The sequence below is a fragment of the Oncorhynchus masou genome, chromosome 29, assembly GCF_036934945.1.
Source record: "Oncorhynchus masou masou isolate Uvic2021 chromosome 29, UVic_Omas_1.1, whole genome shotgun sequence".
Classification (NCBI taxonomy): domain Eukaryota; kingdom Metazoa; phylum Chordata; class Actinopteri; order Salmoniformes; family Salmonidae; genus Oncorhynchus; species Oncorhynchus masou.
This window is the reverse complement of record NC_088240.1, coordinates 81,473,089-81,497,862: the sequence shown is the minus strand read 5'-3', so window position 1 is coordinate 81,497,862 and position 24,774 is coordinate 81,473,089. Positions and strand designations below refer to the sequence as shown.

The 24,774-nt window shown below is 46.1% G+C and overlaps 1 protein-coding gene across 1 annotated transcript in view; it reads left to right on the top strand.

Annotated features, from left to right (window-relative positions):
• The window catches only part of LOC135520732 (neuronal acetylcholine receptor subunit beta-2-like), a 43,999-nt gene extending 25,362 nt beyond the window's left edge, over positions 1-18,637 (top strand). The window contains 4 exon segments of the mRNA XM_064946496.1: positions 5,821-5,930; positions 10,078-10,889; positions 10,892-11,178; positions 17,411-18,637. Coding sequence (XP_064802568.1) covers positions 5,821-5,930; positions 10,078-10,889; positions 10,892-11,178; positions 17,411-17,563 — 1,362 coding nt within the window. The 3' untranslated portion in view covers positions 17,564-18,637.
• Positions 18,638-24,774: the final 6,137 nt, after the last annotated feature.

Genomic DNA, 24,774 nt, shown 5'->3' with positions numbered 1-24,774 from the left:
CTTCACCTCTCTCTCCTTATCCCTCTGACTTCACCTCTCTCTCCTTGTCTCTGTCTTCACCTTTCTCTCCTTATCTCTGTCTTCACCTCTCCTTATCCCTCTGACTTCACCTCTCTCTCCTTATCCCTCTGTCTTCACCTCTCTCTCCTTATCTCTCTGTCTTCACCTCTCTCTCCTTATCTCTCTGTCTTCACCTCTCATTATCCCTCTGTGTTCACCTCTCTCTCCTTATCCATCTGTCTTCACCTCTCTCTCCTTATCTCTCTGTCTTCACCTCTCTCCTTATCTCTCTGTCTTCACCTCTCTCTCTCCTTATCTCTCTGTCTTCACCTCTCTCTCCCCTTATCCCTCTGCCTTCACCTCTCTCTCCTTATCCCTCTGTCTTCACCTCTCTCTCCTTATCTCTCTGTCTTCACCTCTCTCTCCCCATCCCTCTGTCTTCACCTCTCTCTCCCCATCCCTCTGTCTTCACCTCTCTCTCCTTATCCCTCTGTCTTCACCTCATCCCCCCAAATCCTCTGTCTTCATCTCTCTCTCCTTATCCCTCTGTCTTTACCTCATCTCTCCTTAAGCACTCTGTCTTCACCTCTCTCTCCTTATCCCTCTGTCTTCACCTCTCTCTCCTTATCCCTCTGTCTTCACCTCTCTCTCCTTATCCCTCTGTCTTCACCTCTCTCTCCTTATCCCTCTGTCTTCACCTCTCTCTCCTTATCCCTCTGTCTTCACCTCTCTCTCCTTATCCCTCTGTCTTCACCTCTCTCTCTTTATCCGTATGTCTTCACCTCTCTCTCTTTATCCATGTCTTCACCTCTCTCCTTATCCCTCTGTCTTCACCTCTCTCTCCTTATCCCTCTGTCTTCACCTCTCTCTCCTTATCCCTCTGTCTTCACCTCTCTCTCCTTATCCCTCTGTCTTCACCTCTCTCTCCTTATCCCTCTGTCTTCACCTCTCTCTCTTTATCCGTATGTCTTCACCTCTCTCTCTTTATCCATGTCTTCACCTCTCTCTCCTTATCCCTCTGTCTTCACCTCTCTCTCCTTATCCCTCTGTCTTCACCTCTCTCTCCTTATCCCTCTGTCTTCACCTCTCTCTTTATCCGTATGTCTTCACCTCTCTCTCTTTATCCATGTCTTCACCTCTCTCTCCTTATCCCTCTGTCTTCACCTCTCTCTCCTTATCCCTCTGTCTTCACCTCTCTCTCCTTATCCCTCTGTCTTCACCTCTCTCTCCTTATCCCTCTGTCTTCACCTCTCTCTCTTTATCCGTATGTCTTCACCTCTCTCTCTTTATCCATGTCTTCACCTCTCTCTCCTTATCCCTCTGTCTTCACCTCTCTCTCCTTATTTCTCTGTCTTCACCTCTCTCTCTTTATCTGTATGTCTTCACCTCTCTCTCTTTATCCATGTCTTCACCTCAGCTCTCTTTACCTCTCTGTCTTCACGTCTCTTTCCTTATCACTCGGTCTTCACCTCTCTCTCCCCATCCCTCTGTCTTCACCTCTCTCTCCCCATCCCTCTGTCTTCACCTCTCTCTCCTTATCCCTCTGTCTTCACCTCATCCCCCCAAATCCTCTGTCTTCATCTCTCTCTCCTTATCCCTCTGTCTTTACCTCATCTCTCCTTAAGCACTCTGTCTTCACCTCCTCTCTCCTTATCCCTCTGTCTTTACCTCATCTCTCCTTAAGCACTCTGTCTTCACCTCCTCTCTCCTTATCCCTGTCTTCACCTCTCTCTCTTTATCCGTATGTCTTCACCTCTCTCTCTTTATCCATGTCTTCACCTCAGCTCTCTTTACCTCTCTGTCTTCACGTCTCTTTCCTTATCACTCGGTCTTCACCTCTCTCTCCCCATCCCTCTGTCTTCACCTCTCTCTCCTTATCCCTCGGTCTTCACCTCATCCCCCCAAATCCTCTGTCTTCATCTCTCTCTCCCCATCCCTCTGTCTTCACCTCTCTCTCCTTATCCCTCGGTCTTCACCTCATCCCCCCAAATCCTCTGTCTTCATCTCTCTCTCCTTATCCCTCTGTCTTTACCTCATCTCTCCTTAAGCACTCTGTCTTCACCTCCTCTCTCCTTATCCCTGTCTTCACCTCTCTCTCTTTATCCGTATGTCTTCACCTCTCTCTCCTTATCCCTCTGTCTTCACTTCATCTCTCCTTATCCCTCTGTCTTCACTTCATCTCTCCTTATCCCTCTGTCTTCACCTCTTTCCTTATCCCTCTGTCTTCACCTCTCTTTCCTTATCCCTCTGTCTTCACCTCTCCCTCCTTATCTCTCTGTCTTCACCTCTCTCTCTTTATCCATGTCTTCACCTCAGCTCTCTTTACCTCTCTGTCTTCACATCTCTTTACTTATCACTCTGTCTTCACCTCACTCCCCCAAATCCTCTGTCTTCACCTCTCTCTCCTTATCTCTCTGTCTTCACCTCTCTCTCCTTATTTCTCTGTCTTCACCTCTCTCTCCTTGTCTCTCTCTGTCTTCACCTCTCTCTCCTTGTCTCTGTCTTCACCTCTCTCTCCTTATCCCTCTGTCTTCACCTCTCTCTCCTTATCCCTCTGTCTTCACCTCTCTCTCCTTATCCCTCTGTCTTCACCTCTCTCTCCGTATCCCTCTGTCTTCACCTCTCTCTCCTTATCCCTCTGTCTTCACCTCTCTCTCCTTATCCCTCTGTCTTCACCTCTCTCTCCTTATCCCTCTGTCTTCACCTCTCTCTCCTTATCCCTGTCTTCACCTCTCTGTCATTATCCCTCTGTCTTCACCTCTCTCTCCTTATCCCCATGTCTTCACCTCTCTCTCCTTATCTCTCTGTCTTCACCTCTCTCTCTCTTTATCCATGTCTTCACCTCTCTCTCCTGATCTCTGTCTTCACCTCCTCTTTCCTTATCCCTCTGTCTTTTTTCTCCTGAGATGCCAAATCAACTGGTTGGTAGTCTGACTTCATTAACTGTACATTTAAGAATGCAACGATGCTCTCCTTCCGTTAATTGATTACACAACAAATTGCATCGTGCAAGAACGTGTTTGTTCATTCTGCCCCTATGTTAGGAATAGGCACGGGCAGACATAGAAATCTGAACCCGTAGGGGGTTGAAAATGCCTGTCCCTGTATCAGTCTCCTACAACTCAACACAGACATTCTGGTCATTCAATGGGAACATGAACACACAACCAGAGTTTCCCAGGAGGGTTGCCATACAGTACAGTACTTTTCAATGGGAACATGAACACACAATCAGAGTTTCCCAGGAGGGTTGCCATACAGTACAGTACTTTTCAATGGGAACATGAACACACAACCAGAGTTTCCCAGGAGGGTTGCCATACAGTACAGTACTTTTCAATGGGAACATGAACACACAACCAGAGTTTCCCAGGAGGGTTGCCATACAGTACAGTACTTTTCAATGGGAACATGAACACACAACCAGAGTTTCCCAGGAGGGTTGCCATACAGTACAGTACTTTTCAATGGGAACATGAACACACAACCAGAGTTTCCCAGGAGGGTTGCCATACAGTACAGTACTTTTCAATGGGAACATGAACACACAACCAGAGTTTCCCAGGAGGGTTGCCATACAGTACAGTACTTTTCAATGGGAACATGAACACACAACCAGAGTTTCCCAGGAGGGTTGCCATACAGTACAGTACTTTTCAATGGGAACATGAACACACAACCAGAGTTTCCCAGGAGGGTTGCCATACAGTACAGTACTTTTCAATGGGAACATGAACACACAACCAGAGTTTCCCAGGAGGGTTGCCATACAGTACAGTACTTTTCAATGGGAACATGAACACACAACCAGAGTTTCCCAGGAGGGTTGCCATACAGTACAGTACTTTTCAATGGGAACATGAACACACAACCAGAGTTTCCCAGGAGGGTTGCCATACAGTACAGTACTTTTCAATGGGAACATGAACACACAACCAGAGTTTCCCAGGAGGGTTGCCATACAGTACAGTACTTTTCAATGGGAACATGAACACACAACCAGAGTTTCCCAGGAGGGTTGCCATACAGTACTTTTCAATGGGAACATGAACACACAACCAGAGTTTCCCAGGAGGGTTGCCATACAGTACAGTACTTTTCAATGGGAACATGAACACACAACCAGAGTTTCCCAGGAGGGTTGCCATACAGTACAGTACTTTTCAATGGGAACATGAACACACAACCAGAGTTTCCCAGGAGGGTTGCCATACAGTACAGTACTTTTCAATGGGAACATGAACACACAACCAGAGTTTCCCAGGAGGGTTGCCATACAGTACAGTACTTTTCTACCCAGCATCTTTATTTAACTGGATAAGTTAGTTCAGAACAAATTGTTATTTACAATGACAGCCTACCCCGGCCAAACCCGAACCTGGACGACGCTGGGCCAGTTGTGCCCAGCGTTGTCCCTATGGGACTCCCAATCACGGCCGGTTATGATACAGTCTGGAATCAAACCAGGGACTGTAGTGACGCCGCTAGCACTGAGATGCATTGCCGTAGACCACTGCGCCACTCGGGAGCATCACATTGCAGTATGCGGCAGAGAGAGACACAGTTCTGTATTGTTGTTGTGAGAGACTAATCCTGGCATGCTCCTGAGTTCTGACCCTGTTCTATACAGCTGGTGTGTCTGCAGCTGGGGCCTGCAACGAAACACACTGCCCAGTGGACAGGTTCACACACACATGCACACGCACAGCTGTAAATGCACTAATGTGTATAAATCAGTTATGAACAGTTATGGAAACCTGTTTGTGTGTGTCTGTGTGTTTGTACACATGTGCATGTGTGAAAGTGATTGATGGTCTGTAATTGAATAGAGCATACGTGTTTTATGAGGCCCTTGGTTGTAGCCAAGAGGAGATGCCAAGGGAACCAGTCCTGAGCCAAGAGAGCCACTGCTATCACTTTCACCACCATTCTGGCTCTGATAATAACACAACACATCACCGTTTCACAGAGCCACCATTTTCAAGTCATGTAGCATCTGGCATCATGGCCATTATGGCTCTACATGGCATATACTGTAGCAATAACAGTTACAGAGCCCCCATTGTAAATGGTTATTAAGGTTCTACTACAGCCCTAACAGCCATAGAGCCTCTGCTATCTGGACCATTATGGCTCATAATACATCACAGTTACAGGGCTACCACCATCAAGGTCACTAAGAGCACGTCAGTGACTGACCCACACACCTTCAATCATGTGTGTCTGGGAGGCAAACTCGCACACACACATGCACAGACATACACACATACATACACACGCACTCACTGTCACACACACGATCTGGATACCTCATTGGCAGGCGGCCATTTCAGTCAGGATGATTAGATGTGTGTTTGAGTGAGTGTTTTTGACTGACTTACGACTGGGTCATGGTAGACATTAGTCCTTCTGTCTTACATCTCTAATTAATGGAGCTGAGTTATCACACTGTTCCTGGACAGGACAGTAAAGCTCTCTATAGGTACATATTTACATGAAGATCATTATGGAAAGTAAAGATGCATTTCGCTGAATGTTATTTCAAAAGTGAAGCTCACAGCAGCTGTTTGTGGGTCTCACACTCTTCTATGACTTTTGATTGGTCACTAACTCTGTTCGTAACCAATCACAGAGCAATCTTCTCAGCTGTGTGATTGGTCACTAACTCTGTTCTCTGCTCTGTGATTGTTAGTAACCAATCTTCTCAAATGTGTGATTGGTCACCAACTCTCCTCTCTGCTGTATAATTGGTTAATAACAATCTTCTCAGCTGAATGATTGGTCATTAACTCTGTTCTCTGGTCTGTGATTGGTGTCCAGGAATGGCAGGACTACCGTCTGACTTGGGTCCCTGAGGAGTTTGATGGCATGGAGAAGGTCAGACTGCCTTCCAAACACATCTGGCTGCCCGACGTTGTGCTGTATAACAAGTGAGTTACACACACACACACACACACACACACACACACACACACACACACACATCTGGCTACCCGACATTGTGCTGTATAAAAGTGAGTTACACACACACACACACACACACATCTGGCTACCCGACATTGTGCTGTATAAAAGTGAGTTACACACACACCCACACACATCTGGCTGCCCGACATTGTGCTGTATAAAAGTGAGTTACACAGACACAATGTCATACTATGTGAATCCACAAATCACATTACAGTGAAGAAGGATCCAAACATTTTAAAGACACGGATATCTGGACACTTATAGATACAGAAAGCACCTCCTTCTCCAAACAGCTAAGCTGTCCATGACCGCTGACACAGAGCAGTACCTTGGTGGCAGCGTTGCCTTTGTCCTCTGCTGGCCGGTAATCTGAAGGCCACATACTGTCAGCCTAAGTACATGGCCGAGACTCCCAAATATCAGCACCACAAGTTTGCAATGATAACCAAGGCTGTTGAGGCATGACACTATGGGCTAGTTCTTCAGCAACTGTCTGCTCTACATAGGAGTCAAAAGAGCAACCAACTTCCACACACACACACACACACACACACACACACACACACACACACACACACACACACACACACACACACACATTCTGACAACAGAAAGATGGAGAAGGTCAGATAGACAAGGGTGTGATGCGTATCAGGACAGCATTGTTTCTCAACTCCAGTCTTCTAGTTCCTATCTTATCGTAGTCTCTTAGCCCGGTGTAAGTTATCTTATCGTAGTCTCTTAGCCCGGTGTAAGTTATCTTATCGTAGTCTCTTAGCCCGGTGTAAGTTATCTTATCGTAGTCTCTTAGCCCGGTGTAAGTTATCTTATCGTAGTCTCTTAGCCCGGTGTAAGTTATCTTATCGTAGTCTTTTAGCCCGGTGTAAGTTATCTTATCGTAGTCTCTTAGCCCGGTGTAAGTTATCTTATCGTAGTCTCTTAGCCCGGTGTAAGTTATCTTATCGTAGTCTCTTAGCCCGGTGTAAGTTATCTTATCGTAGTCTCTTAGCCCGGTGTAAGTTATCTTATCGTAGTCTCTTAGCCCGGTGTAAGTTATCTTATCGTAGTCTCTTAGCCCGGTGTAAGTTATCTTATCGTAGTCTCTTAGCCCGGTGTAAGTTATCTTATCGTAGTCTCTTAGCCCGGTGTAAGTTATCTTATCGTAGTCTCTTAGCCCGGTGTAAGTTATCTTATCGTAGTCTCTTAGCCCGGTGTAAGTTATCTTATCGTAGTCTTTTAGCCCGGTGTAAGTTATCTTATCGTAGTCTCTTAGCCCGGTGTAAGTTATCTTATCGTAGTCTCTTAGCCCGGTGTAAGTTATCTTATCGTAGTCTCTTAGCCCGGTGTAAGTTATCTTATCGTAGTCTTTTAGCCCGGTGTAAGTTATCTTATCGTAGTCTCTTAGCCCGGTGTAAGTTATCTTATCGTAGTCTCTTAGCCCGGTGTAAGTTATCTTATCGTAGTCTCTTAGCCCGGTGTAAGTTATCTTATCGTAGTCTTTTAGCCCGGTGTAAGTTATCTTATCGTAGTCTCTTAGCCCGGTGTAAGTTATCTTATCGTAGTCTCTTAGCCCGGTGTAAGTTATCTTATCGTAGTCTCTTAGCCCGGTGTAAGTTATCTTATCGTAGTCTCTTAGCCCGGTGTAAGTTATCTTATCGTAGTCTTTTAGCCCGGTGTAAGTTATCTTATCGTAGTCTCTTAGCCCGGTGTAAGTTATCTTATCGTAGTCTCTTAGCCCGGTGTAAGTTATCTTATCGTAGTCTCTTAGCCCGGTGTAAGTTATCTTATCGTAGTCTCTTAGCCCGGTGTAAGTTATCTTATCGTAGTCTCTTAGCCCGGTGTAAGTTATCTTATCGTAGTCTCTTAGCCCGGTGTAAGTTATCTTATCGTAGTCTTTTAGCCCGGTGTAAGTTATCTTATCGTAGTCTCTTAGCCCGGTGTAAGTTATCTTATCGTAGTCTCTTAGCCCGGTGTAAGTTATCTTATCGTAGTCTCTTAGCCCGGTGTAAGTTATCTTATCGTAGTCTCTTAGCCCGGTGTAAGTTATCTTATCGTAGTCTCTTAGCCCGGTGTAAGTTATCTTATCGTAGTCTCTTAGCCCGGTGTAAGTTATCTTATCGTAGTCTTTTAGCCCGGTGTAAGTTATCTTATCGTAGTCTCTTAGCCCGGTGTAAGTTATCTTATCGTAGTCTCTTAGCCCGGTGTAAGTTATCTTATCGTAGTCTCTTAGCCCGGTGTAAGTTATCTTATCGTAGTCTCTTAGCCCGGTGTAAGTTATCTTATCGTAGTCTCTTAGCCCGGTGTAAGTTATCTTATCGTAGTCTCTTAGCCCGGTGTAAGTTATCTTATCGTAGTCTCTTAGCCCGTGTGTAAGTTATCTTATCGTAGTCTCTTAGCCCGGTGTAAGTTATCTTATCGTAGTCTCTTAGCCCGGTGTAAGTTATCTTATCGTAGTCTCTTAGCCCGGTGTAAGTTATCTTATCGTAGTCTTTTAGCCCGGTGTAAGTTATCTTATCGTAGTCTCTTAGCCCGGTGTAAGTTATCTTATCGTAGTCTCTTAGCCCGGTGTAAGTTATCTTATCGTAGTCTCTTAGCCCGGTGTAAGTTATCTTATCGTAGTCTCTTAGCCCGGTGTAAGTTATCTTATCGTAGTCTCTTAGCCCGGTGTAAGTTATCTTATCGTAGTCTCTTAGCCCGGTGTAAGTTATCTTATCGTAGTCTTTTAGCCCGGTGTAAGTTATCTTATCGTAGTCTCTTAGCCCGGTGTAAGTTATCTTATCGTAGTCTCTTAGCCCGGTGTAAGTTATCTTATCGTAGTCTCTTAGCCCGGTGTAAGTTATCTTATCAGAGTGTCTTAACCCTGTGTAAGCTATCTTATCAGTGAAAGTGAACTGTCTGGCCTCAATCTCCTCTTTCTCTAATGCCGTCTTACACTGATTAACCAACCGGTGGGGGCTAAACGGATCTACTTACCCCCCCCCCCCCTCCCCAGCCCCCACCCCCAGAACCACTCGCAAAACATTAACACAGTCAGTCACAAACTAATGGGTTCCATTGATTTAATTCCTTACGAAGGGTAATCAATATCTTGATCTTTCTCCATTGCTCTCTTTCTTTGTTCCCTACCTGAGGCATTTGACCCCTTCCCTACCTGAGGCATTTGACCCCTTCCCTACCTGAGGCATTTGACCCCTTCCCTACCTGAGGCATTTGACCCCTTCCCTACCTGAGGCATTTGACCCCTTCCCTACCTGAGGCATTTGACCCGTTCCCTACCTGAGGCATTTGACTCCTTCCCTACCTGAGGCATTTGACCCGTTCCCTACCTGAGGCATTTGACCCCTTCCCTACCTGAGGCATTTGACCCCTTCCCTACCTGAGGCATTTGACCCCTTCCCTACCTGAGGCATTTGACCCCTTCCCTACCTGAGGCATTTGACCCCTTCCCTACCTGAGGCATTTGACCCCTTCCCTACCTGAGGCATTTGACCCCTTCCCTACCTGAGTTCTCTGGAGTTGTCCTAGCTGTGTGCAGGTTAAGGAAGGATGATGTTCACCTGAGCAATGACCAGCATGTTTATATAAGGAGTGTGTGTGTTACTTTGCAGTCCTGATACGCATCACACCCTTGTCTATCTGACCTTCTCCATCTTTCTGTTGTGTGTGTGTGTGTGTGTGTGTGTGTGTGTGTGTGTGTGTGTGTGTGTGTGTGTGTGTGTGTGTGTGTGTGTGTGTGTGTGTGAGAGAGAGAGAGATATCTTCTGTGGCCATCTTACCTGGCTGTCTGTAACAGTAGAGTCTTACCTGTCCTGCCCCTGTCACCCAGTCCTGTCTGTGTGAGATGTGGCTGAGGCTGTGTGATAAAGGATCTGTAGTGAGACTGGAGGAAATCTAATGAGACACACAGAGAGCTGAAGTTACATTTACACCCATTTATAGGAGAAACCATCTCGCTCTTTTCTGCTCATTTTAATCTGTATGTATTACTAATTTGTTTTCAAAGATGTGATAGATTTAAAAGGGCATGCATTTTATATACTATATTTTAATATCTAAAATCCTTCCAATAGTCTAACGTTCTCTCTCTTTCCACCCCTCCTTCCTTAGTGCTGACGGAATGTACGAGGTCTCCTTCTACTCCAACGCGGTGGTCTCCCATGACGGCAGTATCTTCTGGCTGCCTCCAGCCATCTACAAGTCAGCCTGTAAGATCGAGGTCAAACACTTCCCCTTCGACCAGCAGAACTGCACCATGAGGTTCCGCTCCTGGACCTACGACCGCACAGAGATCGACCTGATCCTGAGGTCCGACGTGGCCAGCATGGACGACTTCACACCCAGCGGAGAGTGGGACATCATCGCCCTGCCGGGGCGCCGCAACGAGAACCCTGCCGACCCCACCTACGTAGACATCACTTATGACTTCATCATCCGCAGGAAACCTCTGTTCTACACCATCAACCTCATCATCCCCTGTGTCCTCATCACCTCTCTGGCTATCTTAGTGTTCTATCTGCCCTCTGACTGTGGAGAGAAGATGACCCTGTGTATCTCTGTCCTGCTGGCCCTCACTGTGTTCCTCCTGCTGATCTCTAAGATCGTCCCCCCCACCTCCCTGGACGTTCCTCTGGTCGGGAAGTACCTGATGTTCACCATGGTCCTGGTGACCTTCTCTATTGTCACCAGTGTGTGTGTTCTCAACGTGCACCACCGCTCACCCACCACACACACCATGCCCCCCTGGGTCAAGCTGGTGTTCCTCAACAAATTGCCTGCGCTGCTCTTCATGCGCCAGCCCCAGAACAGCTGCGAGCGTCAGAAGCTGCGCCAGCGACGGAGGGGCCAGGAGCAGAGGGAGGGGGGCAGGGATGGGGGCTCCGCCGGGGGGCTGATGGTGGGCCTGGGGCTGGGGGGCGGAGGGGTGGCACGGATAACAACGACCCCTGTACGTGTTACGTGAACCGGGCGTCGGTGAAACAGTTTGTAGGGGAGCTGGGAGGAGGGGGAGGGGGGTCGATGGAGGGGCTGAACGGGCTGAGGGAAGACAGGGAGGGGGGGCAGGGGAACCGGCCCAGGGGGAAACAGTTAGGAGGGGGCCCAGCCCTGACCCAGGCCGTGCTAGGACAAGCCTGCCCTGGGTTGGAGGAGGCTGTCGACGGGGTCCGCTTCATCGCCAACCACATGAAGACTGAAGACGACGACCAGAGTGTGAGTAACGTAGAAATACATCATTTATTCACCATTAAATACAACTATACAGTGGGGGAAAAAGTGTTTAGTCAGCCACCAATTGTGCAAGTTCTCCCACTTAAAAAGATGAGAGGCCTGTAATTTTCATCATAGGTACAGTTCAACTATGATGGACAAAATGAGGAAAAAAATCCAGAAAATCACATTGTAGGATTTTTAATTAATTAATTTGCAAATTATGGTGGAAAATAAGTATTTGGTCATCTACAAACAAGCAAGATTTTTGGATCTCACAGACCTGTAACTTCTTCTTTAAGAGGCTCCTCTATCCTCCACTCGTTACCTGTATTAATGGCACCTGTTTGAACTTGTTATCAGTATAAAAGACACCTGTCCACAACCTCAAACAGTCACAATCCAAACTCCACTATGGCCAAGACCAAAGAGCTGTCAAAGGACACCAGAAACAAAATTGTAGACCTGCACCAGGCTGGGAAGACTGAATCTGCAATAGGTAAGCAGCTTGGTTTGAATAAATCAACTGTGGGAGCAATCATTAGGAAATGGAAGACATACAAGACCACTGATAATCTCCCTCGATCTGGGGCTCCATGCAAGATCTCAGCCCGTGGGTTCAAAATGATCACAAGAACGGTGAGCAAAAATCCCAGAACCGCACGGGGGGACCTAGTGAATGACCTGCAGAGAGCTGGGACCAAAGTAACAAAGCCTACCATCAGTAACACACTACACCGCCAGGGACTCAAGTCCTGTAGTGCCAGACGTGTCCCCCTGCTTAAGCCAGTACATGTCCAGGCCCGTCTGAAGTTTGCTAGAGAGCATATGGATGATCCAGAAGAAGATTGGGAGAATGTCATATGGTCAGATGAAACCAAAATATAACTTTTTGGTAAAAACTCAACTCGTCGTGTTTGGAGGACAAAGAACACCATACCTACTGTGAATCATGGGAGTGGAAACATCATGCTTTGGGGCTGTTTTTCTGCGAAAGGACCAGGATGACTGATCCGTGTAAAGGAAAGAATGAATGGGGCCATGTATCGTGAGATTTTGAGTGAAAACCTCCTTCCATCAGCAAGGGCATTGAAGATGAAACGTGGCTGGGTCTTTCAGCATGACAATGATCCCAAACACACCGCCCGGGCAACGAAGGAGTGGCTTCGTAAGAAGCATTTCAAGGTCCTGGTGTGGCCTAGCCAGTCTCCAGATCTCAACCCCATAGAAAATCTTTGGAGGGAGTTGAAAGTCCGTATTGCCCAGCAACAGCCCCAAAACATCACTGCTCTAGAGGAGATCTGCATGGAGGAATGGGCCAAAATACCAGCAACAGTGTGAAAACCTTGTGAAGACTTACAGAAAACGTTTGACTTCTGTCATTGCCAACAAAGGGTATATAACAAAGTATTGAGATAAACTTTTGTTATTGACCAAATACTTATCTTCCACCATAATTTGCAAATAAATTCATTAAAAAAATCCTACTTTTTTTCTTATTTTGTCTGTCATAGTTGAACTGTACCTATGATGAAAATTACAGGCCTCTCATCTTTTTAAGTGGGAGAACTTGCACAATTGGTGGCTGACTAAATACTTTTTGCCCCACTGTATATCACATTATATACACTGCTAAAAAAAATAAAGGGAACACTTAAACAACACAATGTAACTCCAAGTCAATCACACTTCTGTGAAATCAAACTGTCCACTAAGGAAGCAACACTGATTGACAATAAATGTCACATGCTGTTGTGCAAATGGAATAGATAACAGGTGGAAATTATAGGCAATTAGCAAGACACCCCCAATAAAGGAGTGGTTCTGCAGGTGGTGACCACAGACCACTTCTCAGTTCCTATGCTTCCTGGCTGATGTTTTTGGTCACTTTTGAATGCTGGCAGTGCTTTCACTCTAGTGGTAGCATGAGACGGAGTCTACAACCCACAAAAGTGGTTCAGGTAGTGCAGCTCATCCGGGATAGCACATCAATGCGAGCTGTGGCAAGAAGGTTTGCTGTGTCTGTCAGCGTAGTGTCCAGAGCATGGAGGCGCTACCAGGAGACAGGCCAGTACATCAGGAGACGTGGAGGAGGACGTAGGAGGGCAACAACCCAGCAGCAGGACCGCTTCCTCCGCCTTTGTGCGAGGAGGAGCAGGAGGAGCACTGCCAGAGCCCTGCAAATGACCTGCAGCAGGCCACAAATGTGCATGTGTCTGCTCAAACGGTCAGAAACAGACTCCATGAGGGTGGGATGAGGTCCCAACGTCCACAGGTGGGGGTTGTGCTTACAGCCCAACACCGTGCAGGACGTTTGGCATTTGCCAGAGAACACCAAGATGGGCAAATTCACCACTGGCGCACTGTGCTCTTCACAGATGAAAGCAGGTTCACACTGAGCACATGTGACAGACGTGACAGTCTGGAGACGCCGTGGAGAACGTTCTGCTGCCTGCAACATCCTCCAGCATGACCGGTTTGGCGGTGGGTCAGTCATGGTGTGGGGTGGCATTTCTTTGGGGGGCCGCTCAGCCCTCCACGTGCTCGCCAGAGGTAGCCTGACTGCCATTAGGTACCGAGATGAGATCCTCAGACCCCTTGTGAGACCATATGCTGGTGCGGTTGGCCCTGGGTTCCTCCTAATGCAAGACAATGCTCGACCTCATGTGGCTGGTGTGTGTCAGCAGTTCCTGCAAGAGGAAGGCATTGATGCTATGGACTGGCCCGCCCGTTCCCCAGACCTGAATCCAATTGAGCACATCTGGGATATCATGTCTCGCTCCATCCAGCAACGCCACGTTGCCCCACAGACTGTCCAGGAGTTGGCGGATGCTTTAGTCCAGGTCTGGGAGGAGATCCCTCAGGAGACCATCCACCACCTCATCAGGAGCATGCCCAGGCGTTGTAGGGAGGTCATACAGGCATGTGGAGGCCACACACACTACTGAGCCTAATTTTTACTTGTTTTAAGGACATTACATCAAAGTTGGATCAGCCTGTAGTGTGGTTTTCCACTTTAATTTTGAGTGTGACTCCAAATCCAGACCTCCATGGGTTGATAAATTTGATTTCCATTGATAATTTTTGTGTGATTTTGTTGTCAGCACATTCAACTATGTGAAGAAAAAAGTATTTAATAAGAATATTTCATTCATTCAGATCTAGGATGTGTTATTTTTAGTGTTCCCTTTATTTTTTTGAGCAGTGTATATGATGTCTTATCCCTGTTCTGCCATACACATCATAGAATGTTACTTACACTCGGGCCATATTTCTACACTTATTCACAGCAGATAGGCCTGTTTCGAGGCGGTATTGTTTTGAACATTCGTTTTAGGACTGATGCCGAGCATTCTCCTCAATGCATTGTCAATAAGCGCTGATGAAGATTTCATGCAAAGTGCATTATAGTGGCTTGGAAATACAATGACATTCAAAAGGAGGCTAATAATTATTAGGAAAACCTTTCGTCATCATTTTGATGTTGCCAGATTGACTTTCAATGCAGTATAATGTTAGCTAGCTAGCTAAGATTGAGGGGAGGCCACCGGATTTTAACTAGCTAACGTTAACACTGCTAGCTAATGACTTCATTGCCATCTGTTTGAAGTACATTTGATGACATGATAATGATGTCAAAGTTGTGCCCTACTAAATATTTGCCCACTTTAGCAATATAATCATATTTCCAGTCCACTATAGTGTAATTTAGACTAAACAGTCAATAGCCTCTGTTCGGAATGACTGGGCTTATCACGACTTTTGGGCACCACTATGGTGGAGGGCGGCTTGAGAACGTTCTTAACAATGGCATGATGCGACCGAGTGACGGGGGTGCAACCTATGAATAGCTACCACCTACTGCTACATTCTAGGGAGAATAACTATGGGTGAATGGTTATGAATTCATGGGATACACTTGTTCTGCTCTGAATATTTAACACAGTTTTAATCTTAGCTACTGTATGATATCAGCATTGTGAGTGAATAAAACAGGGCTCTCCCAACGTAGGAGTAGAGGAGTAGAAAGAGAGGAGGACAGAGGGGGGGGATTTTTCCTTCAGTGGGCAGGGATGCCTGAAGGCATGGAGAGGGAGAAAGAACATTCTCCTGGAATGAGAGACCCTGACATAGTGATTTAACAGTAATTCTGTCCATCAGCGCCACTCATCATCTCCATGGTTACCGTCCGTTTCCATGCCGACCACTTTTAAGACCCACCTGATCCTTCTTTCACTTCAGGTCCTCCCTTCTGTCCTCTTCAAGTCATCATCAACCCTCCCTTCTCTCTCCTCCTCCCTCTCCTTCCCTGCAGTACTCATCCACCCCATTCCCCTATACCCGGTCTCTTTCTCTCTCCACCTCCCCTCTCTCCTCCTCCCTCTCCTTCCCTGCAGTACTCATCCACCCCTTATTCCCCTATACCCAGCCTCTTTCTCTCTCCACCTCCCCTCTCTCCTCCTCCCTCTCCTTCCCTGCAGTACTCATCCACCCCTTATTCCCCTATACCCAGCCTCTTTCTCTCTCCACCTCCCCTCTCTCCTCCTCCCTCTCCTTCCCTGCAGTACTCATCCACCCCTTATTCCCCTATACCCAGCCTCGTTCTCTCTCCACCTCCCTTCTCTCCTCCTGGGTAAAAAATAATATCACTTTGAGCATGGTGAAGTTATTAATTACACTTTGGATGGTGTATCAATACACCCAGTCACTACAAAGATACAGGCGTCCTTCCTAACTCAGTTACTAGAGAGGAAGGACACCTCTCAGGATTTTACAATAAAGCCAATGCTGACTTTAAAACAGTTAGAGTTAAATGGCTGTGATAGGAGAAAACTGAGGATGGATAAAAAACAAACATTTTAGTTTCTCCACAACACTAACCTAGATAGCAGAGTGAAAATGGGGTAGCCTGTCCAAATCAAATCAAATTTATTTATATAGCCCTTCGTACATCAGCTGATATCTCAAAGTGCTGTACAGAAACCCAGCCTAAAACCCCAAACAGCAAGCAATGCAGGTGTAGAAGCACGGTGGCTAGGAAAAACTCCCTAGAAAGGCCAAAACCTAGGAAGAAACCTAGAGAGGAACCAGGCTATGAGGGTTGGCCAGTCCTCTTCTGGCTGTGCCGGGTGGAGATTATAACAGAACATGGCCAAGATGTTCAATGTTCATAAATAACCAGCATGGTCAAATAATAATAATCACAGTAGTTGTCGAGGGTGCAGCAAGTCAGCAGCTCAGGAGTAAATGTCAGTTGTTTTTTCATAGCCAATCATTGAGTATCTCTACCACTCCTGCTGTCTCTAGAGAGTTGAAAACAGCAGGTATAGGGCAGGTAGCACATCTGGTGAACAGGTCAGGATTCCATAGCCGCAGGCAGAACAGTTGAAACTGGAGTAGCAGCATGGCCTGGTGGACTGGGGACAGCAAGGAGTCATCAGGCCAGGTACTCCTGAGGCATGGTCCTAGGGCTCAGGTCCTCCGAGAGAGAGAGCGAAAGAAAGAGAGAAAGAGAGAAAAAAAGAGAGAGAGAATTAGAGAGAGCATACTTAAATTCACACAGGACACCGGATAAGACAGGAGAAGTACTCCAGATATAACAAACTGACCCTAGCCCCCCGACACATAAACTACTGCAGCATAAATACTGGAGACTGAGACAGGAGCGGTCAGGAGACACTGTGGCCTCATCCGATGATACCCCCGGACAGGGCCAAACAGTAAGGATATAACCCCACCCACTTTGCCAAAGCACAGCCCCCACACCACTAGAGGGATATCTTCAACCACCAACTTACAATCCTGAGACAAGGCCGAGTATAGCCCACAAAGATCTCCGCCACGGCACAACCCAAGGGGGGGCGTCAACCCAGACAGGAAGATCACATCAGGGCAGGTCTTGAACCCTCAACCTTCTAGCCCGAAGTCCAGCGCGCTATCGACTGTGCCTCAAAAGCATGCTCAAGCAGCAGAGTCGATATCCGCGCTCATAAACCCAGGGTTTAATATACACTGTACATTAGTGTTTTATTTTTCATAGATTTTTTACAAATGTTAGAATTGTTCTTCCACTTTGACATTAGAGTATATTTTGTGTAGATCATTCACAACAAAATGACAATTAAATCCATTTGAATCCTATCTTGTAACACAACAATAAGTGGAAAAAGTCAAAGGTGTGAATACTTTTAGTAAGACCTGTACTTATGTAAACCTCTGCCTACACCCTCTTCAGGTGAGCGAGGACTGGAAGTATGTTGCCATGGTGATCGACCGTCTCTTCCTGTGGATCTTTATAATTGTGTGTGTGTCCGGAACGGTCGGGATGTTCCTCCAGCCACTGTTCCAGAACTACACTGCCAAGACCATCACCAACACCAATGGCTGACCAACCAGGTGCCCAGCAGCATCGATGGACACCGCCCCGACCCAATCAGCACAGCAGGACAGGGGCAGGAGGGAGGGACCTGCCCAGCAGGGGAAGTGGGTTTTATTAAGTCTGTGGAACTAATTTGGACAGGAGCCACACCTGTTAACCTTTATAGCCTTTCTACTGAACTGTTCTGAACTGAAGAACTAAACTTAACACCAACATCGTATGAAAGATCTTTTTTTCCAGAGGAGGGATAAATGGATGGACAACTCTTCCCTTTTTCCCAGAGGAAGGTGGAGTTATGCCTCTCCTCTCTCCCTCTGAGTGACAAGCGGCAGAAGCCAATCAGGGAGAGAGGACAATCTCTAAATTGTTTGACATCCTGTAGAACGCTACGCCAGCCAATCAATGCTCTTCATTCCAAGCTGACTGTGCAAGCTTACTGAGAGTATATTGTCGCACCTTCAACTGGTACAGAACTTAATGCTTCAGTAACAGAACCTTGATTGGAAACTGTGTCAACCAATTGGGAAAATGTAAAGGCAAGTGGGGGGTTGTCAAGGTTCATAATTGTTTTTCCAAGCCACTTCTGTTAAGCCAACTGATAGTACAGTACAGTATATTTTACCATAGCAGTGTACCACAGTATAGCTTTGAATATAATATTATTGCGATTTCTCTGTGTCTGTTTCTGAGAGAAAGGTAGGGTGGTTTGTTGTATGATTCTCTACGCTTTTAAACAAGAATGTGATATTACCTGTACTACACAGCCTGTGACGTGCACACTAACACTATATGAGTAGAAGAGACAGATCGTGAAGGAGAGAGATGAAAGAGAGAGAGGGATATTGACAGAGAGTTAGATGGAATGAGATGAAGTAGTTATAGTGAATCCCAAACCGCCCCCTCGCCAATACCAACTCCCTCCGTTGTCACGTGTTGCTGACGAAGCTCCGAGGGTGACTTCCAGAGAGTGGCGATGGGATCAATAAACCCACCGGGACCAGTCTCTGAATCAGACATAAACACATGACGTGGTATATAATTAGACACGCCTCTCCAGTCTCTGAATCAGACATAAACACATGACGTGGTATATAATTAGACACGCCTCTCCAGTCTCTGAATCAGACATAAACACATGACGTGGTATATAATTAGACACGCCTCTCCAGTCTCTGAATCAGACATTAACACATGACGTGGTATATAATTAGACACGCCTCTCCAGTCTCTGAATCAGACATAAACACATGACGTGGTATATAATTAGACACGCCTCTCCAGTCTCTGAATCAGACATAAACACATGACGTGGTATATAATTAGACACGCCTCTCCAGTCTCTGAATCAGACATAAACACATGACGTGGTATATAATTAGACACGCCTCTCCAGTCTCTGAATCAGACATAAACACATGACGTGGTATATAATTAGACACGCCTCTCCAGTCTCTGAATCAGACATAAACACATGACGTGGTATATAATTAGACACGCCTCTCCAGTCTCTGAATCAGACATAAACACATGACGTGGTATATAATTAGACACGCCTCTCCAGTCTCTGAATCAGACATAAACACATGACGTGGTATATAATTAGACACGCCTCTCCAGTCTCTGAATCAGACATAAACACATGACGTGGTATATAATTAGACACGCCTCTCCAGTCTCTGAATCAGACATAAACACATGACGTGGTATATAATTAGACACGCCTCTCCAGTCTCTGAATCAGACATAAACACATGACGTGGTATATAATTAGACACGCCTCTCCAGTCTCTGAATCAGACATAAACACATGACGTGGTATATAATTAGACACGCCTCTCCAGTCTCTGAATCAGACATAAACACATGACGTGGTATATAATTAGACACGCCTCTCCTGTCTCTGAATCAGACATAAACACATGACGTGGTATATAATCTGACACGCCTCTCCAGTCTCTGAATCAGACATAAACACATGACGTGGTATATAATTAGACACGCCTCTCCAGTCTCTGAATCAGACATAAACACATGACGTGGTATATAATTAGACACGCCTCTCCAGTCTCTGAATCAGACATAAACACATGACGTGGTATATAATTAGACACGCCTCTCCAGTCTCTGAATCAGACATAAACACATGACGTGGTATATAATTAGACACGCCTCTCCAGTCTCTGAATCAGACATAAACACATGACGTGGTATATAATTAGACACGCCTCTCCAGTCTCTGAATCAGACATAAACACATGACGTGGTATATAATTAGACACGCCTCTCCAGTCTCTGAATCAGACATAAACACATGACGTGGTATATAATTAGACACGCCTCTCCAGTCTCTGAATCAGACATAAACACATGACGTGGTATATAATTAGACACGCCTCTCCAGTCTCTGAATCAGACATAAACACATGACGTGGTATATAATTAGACACGCCTCTCCAGTCTCTGAATCAGACATAAACACATGACGTGGTATATAATTAGACACGCCTCTCCAGTCTCTGAATCAGACATAAACACATGACGTGGTATATAATTAGACACGCCTCTCCATTTTTTACAATTCAATTGTGCTTAACTTCAGACATATAGCAGTGAGTGTCGGGATAGTACTGCGCTCTGAAGCCTGCATCCGTGCTGGCTAGGTCGAAGTGGCTCTAGGAGGATCTAATTAGCCCCTACACCCCCATAATATTCACTCCCTCGACTTTAGTACACTTGTGCAAATGGCAGAGGTGGAGAGGCAGGGGGTGAAGGGGCAGGGGGTGATTTGGGATTCAACCTTAGAGAAAGATAAAGGTGTAGGATGTCTGCGTATACAGCTCTATTGGGATAATAGCAGCTTGTGCCATCGGGTACAGGTGCAAGGGGATGAGTCTAGATTCAGTAAGTTCCTGGGAAACTGAGATTGGGTTGAGCCAAGAGTGAGTAAATTCCCTCTTTTTACAGTTTAACATTTTTTTATTTAACCTTTATTTAACTAGGCAAGTCAGTTAAAGAACAAATTCTTATTTTCAATGACGGGCTAGGAACAGTGGGTTTAACTGTCTGTTCAGGGGCAGAACGACAGATTAGTACCTTGTCAGCTCAGTTGAGCCATGATTGCACAAAATTGGGTAGTCGAATATAGAACTGACAGATGATATGTATTGTTGGAATAAGGATGTTTTCTCATGAAACAGCTATTGTGTGTTATGAATGTTTGCACAAATGTTAATTTCTGTCATCACTGTGATTCTCATTATCAGAGTAAGACAGTGTCTCACTCTGTCCTCTCTTCCTTTCCTCCCTCTCTCCTCCCCCCTTCCCCCTCCTGTCCTCCCCTCCTTCTCCCTCACCTCTCCTCCTTCCTCCTCATGTCCACCCCTCCTTCCCCCTCCTGCCCTCTCCTCCTTCCCCCTCTCTCCTCCCCTCCTTCCCCCTCATGTCCTCCCCTCCTCCCTCGCTCCTCTCCTCTTTCCCCCTCCTTCCCCCACCTGTCCTCCCTCCTTCCCCCTCCTGTCCTCTCCTCCTTCCCCCTCCTGTCCTCTCCTCCTGTCCTTCCCTCCTTCCCCCACCTGTCCTCCCTCCTTCCCCCACCTGTCCTCCCTCCTTCCCCCACCTGTCCTCCCTCCTTCCCCCTCCTGTCCTCTCCTCCTGTCCTTCCCTCCTCCCCCTTCTCTCCTCTCCTCCTTCCCACTCTCTCCTCGCTCCTCTCCTCCTTCCCCCTCCATCCCCCACCTGTCATCCCTCCTTCCCCCTCCTGTCCTCTCCTCCTTCCCCCTCCATCCCTCACCTGTCATCCCTCCTTCCCCCTCCTGTCCGCTCTTCCTTCCCCCTCCTGTCCTCTCCTCCTTCCGCCTCCTGTCCTCCCTCTCTCAGATTGTATTGTGCTCTGTAGCTGACTCTCTCCTCTCATCCTTCCGCCTCCTGTCCTCCCTCTCTCAGATTGTGTTGTGCTCTGTAGCTGACACTCTCCTCCTTCCGCCTCCTGTCCTCCCTCTCTCAGATTGTGTTGTGCTCTGTAGCTGACTCTCTCCTCCTTCCGCCTCCTGTCCTCCCTCTCTCAGATTGTGTTGTGCTCTGTAGCTGACTCTCTCCTCCTTCCGCCTCCTGTCCTCCCTCTCTCAGATTGTGTTGTGCTCTGCAGCTGACTCTCTCCAGTGTGTAATGCTGTATTATTATTATTGTCAGAACACACACCACCTATAGTTATTACAGTAATGGGCCAGGTTCAATTACTTAATGTCTGATGTGTGTGTGTGTGTGTGTGTGTGTGTACTCATTGCCCACTGCATTACCATATCTGTCCGACGCAATGTGCAAGAGAGCTTACTTCCCTGGAGAGAGAAAGAGAGAGAGAGAGAGAGAGACCAGCCAAGTGTTAACTGCCATCCTGAGTGATCCCCTTCCATGACCTTGCGTTACTCTGTGGGACACAGGCTTTTCACAGTGGGGTAGACCAGGAGAGCCCCAGGAGTGTGTAAGGCCTATCAGAGAGTCCTCTCGTTCCCTTCAGGACCTGGCTGTAGAGGTGTGAAGCAAACAGAGTGCTCTCCATCCCCTCCCTCCTCCCCATTTCTCCACCCCTCTCTTTTTCTTCCTTCTCTCCCCTTCATTCCGTTGTTCTCTCTCTCCTCTGCCCCTCTCTCTCTGTCCCACTCAGAGGAGAGCGTTGTCCTCCAATAACCGCTCACAGCTTTGTTCCTGTCCAATAAAGGTTGCAGGTTCAGTTCAACATTCAGTTTCTGTTGTATGTTCTTCTGACGCACACGAACACACACACACATTTGGAACGGTATTGTAATGTTTCCTGAGTTCACATAAAACACACAAAAGAAAACAACATTTCCTGTCTTTCTAATATTAATGCTGCTGACCCCCCCCCCCCTGACCTGATTCAAAGTACTGTAGCGTTACAGTAAAACACTGGCCAGTCTGTAGCGTTACAGTAAAACACTGGCCAGTAACCTGGTTCAAAGTGCTGTAGCATTACAGTAAAACACTGTGGCCAGTAACCTGGTTCAAAGTGCTGTAGCGTTACAGTAAAACACTGTGGCCAGTAACCTGGTTCAAAGTGCTGTAGCGTTACAGTAAAACACTGTGGCCAGTAACCTGGTTCAAAGTGCTGTAGCGTTACAGTAAAACACTGTGGCCAGTAACCTGATTCAAAGTGCTGTAGCTTTACAGTAAAACACTGTGGCAAGTAGCCTGATTCAAAGTGCTGCAGCATTACAGTAAAACACTGCGGCCAGTAACCTGGTTCAAAGTGCTGTAGCATTACAGTAAAACACTGTAGCCAGTAACCTGATTCAAAGTGATGTAGCGTTACAGTAAAACACTGTGGCCAGTAACCTGATTCAAAGTGCTGTAGCTTTACAGTAAAACACTGTGGCAAGTAGCCTGATTCAAAGTACTGTAGCATTACAGTAAAACACTGTGGCCACTATCCTGATTCAAAGTGCTGTAGCGTTACAGTAAAACACTGTGGCAAGTAGCCTGATTCAAAGTGCTGTAGCTTTACAGTAAAACACTGTGGCAAGTAGCCTGATTCAAAGTGCTATAGCGTTACAGTATAACACTGTGGCAAGTAGCCGGATTCAAAGTGCTGTAGCATTACAGTTAAACACTGTGGCAAGTAGCCTGATTCAAAGTGATATAGCGTTACAGTATAACACTGTGGCAAGTAGCCGGATTCAAAGTGCTGTAGCATTACAGTTAAACACTGTGGCAAGTAGCCTGATTCAAAGTGCTGTAGCTTTACAGTAAAACACTGTGGCAAGTAGCCTGATTCAAAGTGCTATAGCGTTACAGTATAACACTGTGGCAAGTAGCCGGATTCAAAGTGCTGTAGCTTTACAGTAAAATAACCTATTACAGTACTAACAGGCCTGTTTCAAGGTAATTTCAAGTTCTTCCTACTGCCAACCAACTGTTATATGTGCACATTCACAGGATTGTGTGTTTGCATGTGTGTTGTAGTACCATTTGTAATGTTTGATTAATGCATTCCTATCACATTGCAATTCTGTACCACATCAGTGTTCATCGACAATGGAAATATTTCATATTTGGTATAGACTACCAACATCCTGAATATCTGTTTCCTCAGGGATTCTGTCTGTTCTGCTAATTCTAAAGGTTTAATATTCAGTAATATTGGCTTTGGATTCAACTTTACGAAGAGCATCTTAAAAATGAGAGAACAGTCTAAGATGGGTCAGCGTGGAACACATTTCTGAGATCTGTTGAGATCTGTTGTTGACAGATTATAGAGCTCATTGTGAAGCATCCCAGATCTTCATAAGGTACAGTGGGGCAAAAAAGTATTTAGTCAGCCACCAATTGTGCAAGTTCTCCCACTTAAAAACATGAGAGAGGCCTGTAATTTTCATCATAGGTACACTTCAACTATGACAGACAAAATGAGAAAAAAAATCCAGAAAATCACATTGTAGGATTTTTAATTAATCTATTTGCAAATTATGGTTTTTCGGCGTACACATCACTGACAAACTGAAATGGTCCACCCACACAGACAGTGGTGTGAAGAAGGCGCAACAGCGCCTCTTCAACCTCAGGAGGCTGAAGAAATTTTTCTTTCCACCGAAAACCCTCACAAACCTTTACAGATGCACCATTGAGAGCATCCTGTCGGCTGTATCACCGCCTGGTACGGCAACTGCACCACCCACGACCACAGTGCTCTCCAGAGGGTGGTGCGGTCTGCCCGACGCAAATTATCTGCCCTCCAAGACACCTAGAGTACCCAAAGTCAAAAAGGTCATCAAGGCTGGAACCGAGAAACAGCTTCTATCTCAAGGCCATCAGATTGTTAAATAGCCATCACTAACACATTAGAGGCTGCTGACTATATACATAGACTTGTAATCACTGGCCACAATAATAAATGGAACGCTAGTTACTTTAATAATGTTTACACATTTTTCATTACTAATCTCATATGTATATACTGTATTCTATTCTACTGTATCTTAGTCTATGCCGCTCTGACATTGCTCATCATATATTTATATATTCTTAATTCCATTCCTTTACTTAGATGTGTGTGTATATCTTGTGAAATACTAGTTAGATATTACTGAACTGTTAGAGCTACAAACACAAGCATTTCGCTGCACCCGCAATAACATCTGCTAAACACGTGTATGTGACCAATAAAATGTGATGAAGTTAATGGAAGTGCAGCACAGACACGAAAGTCC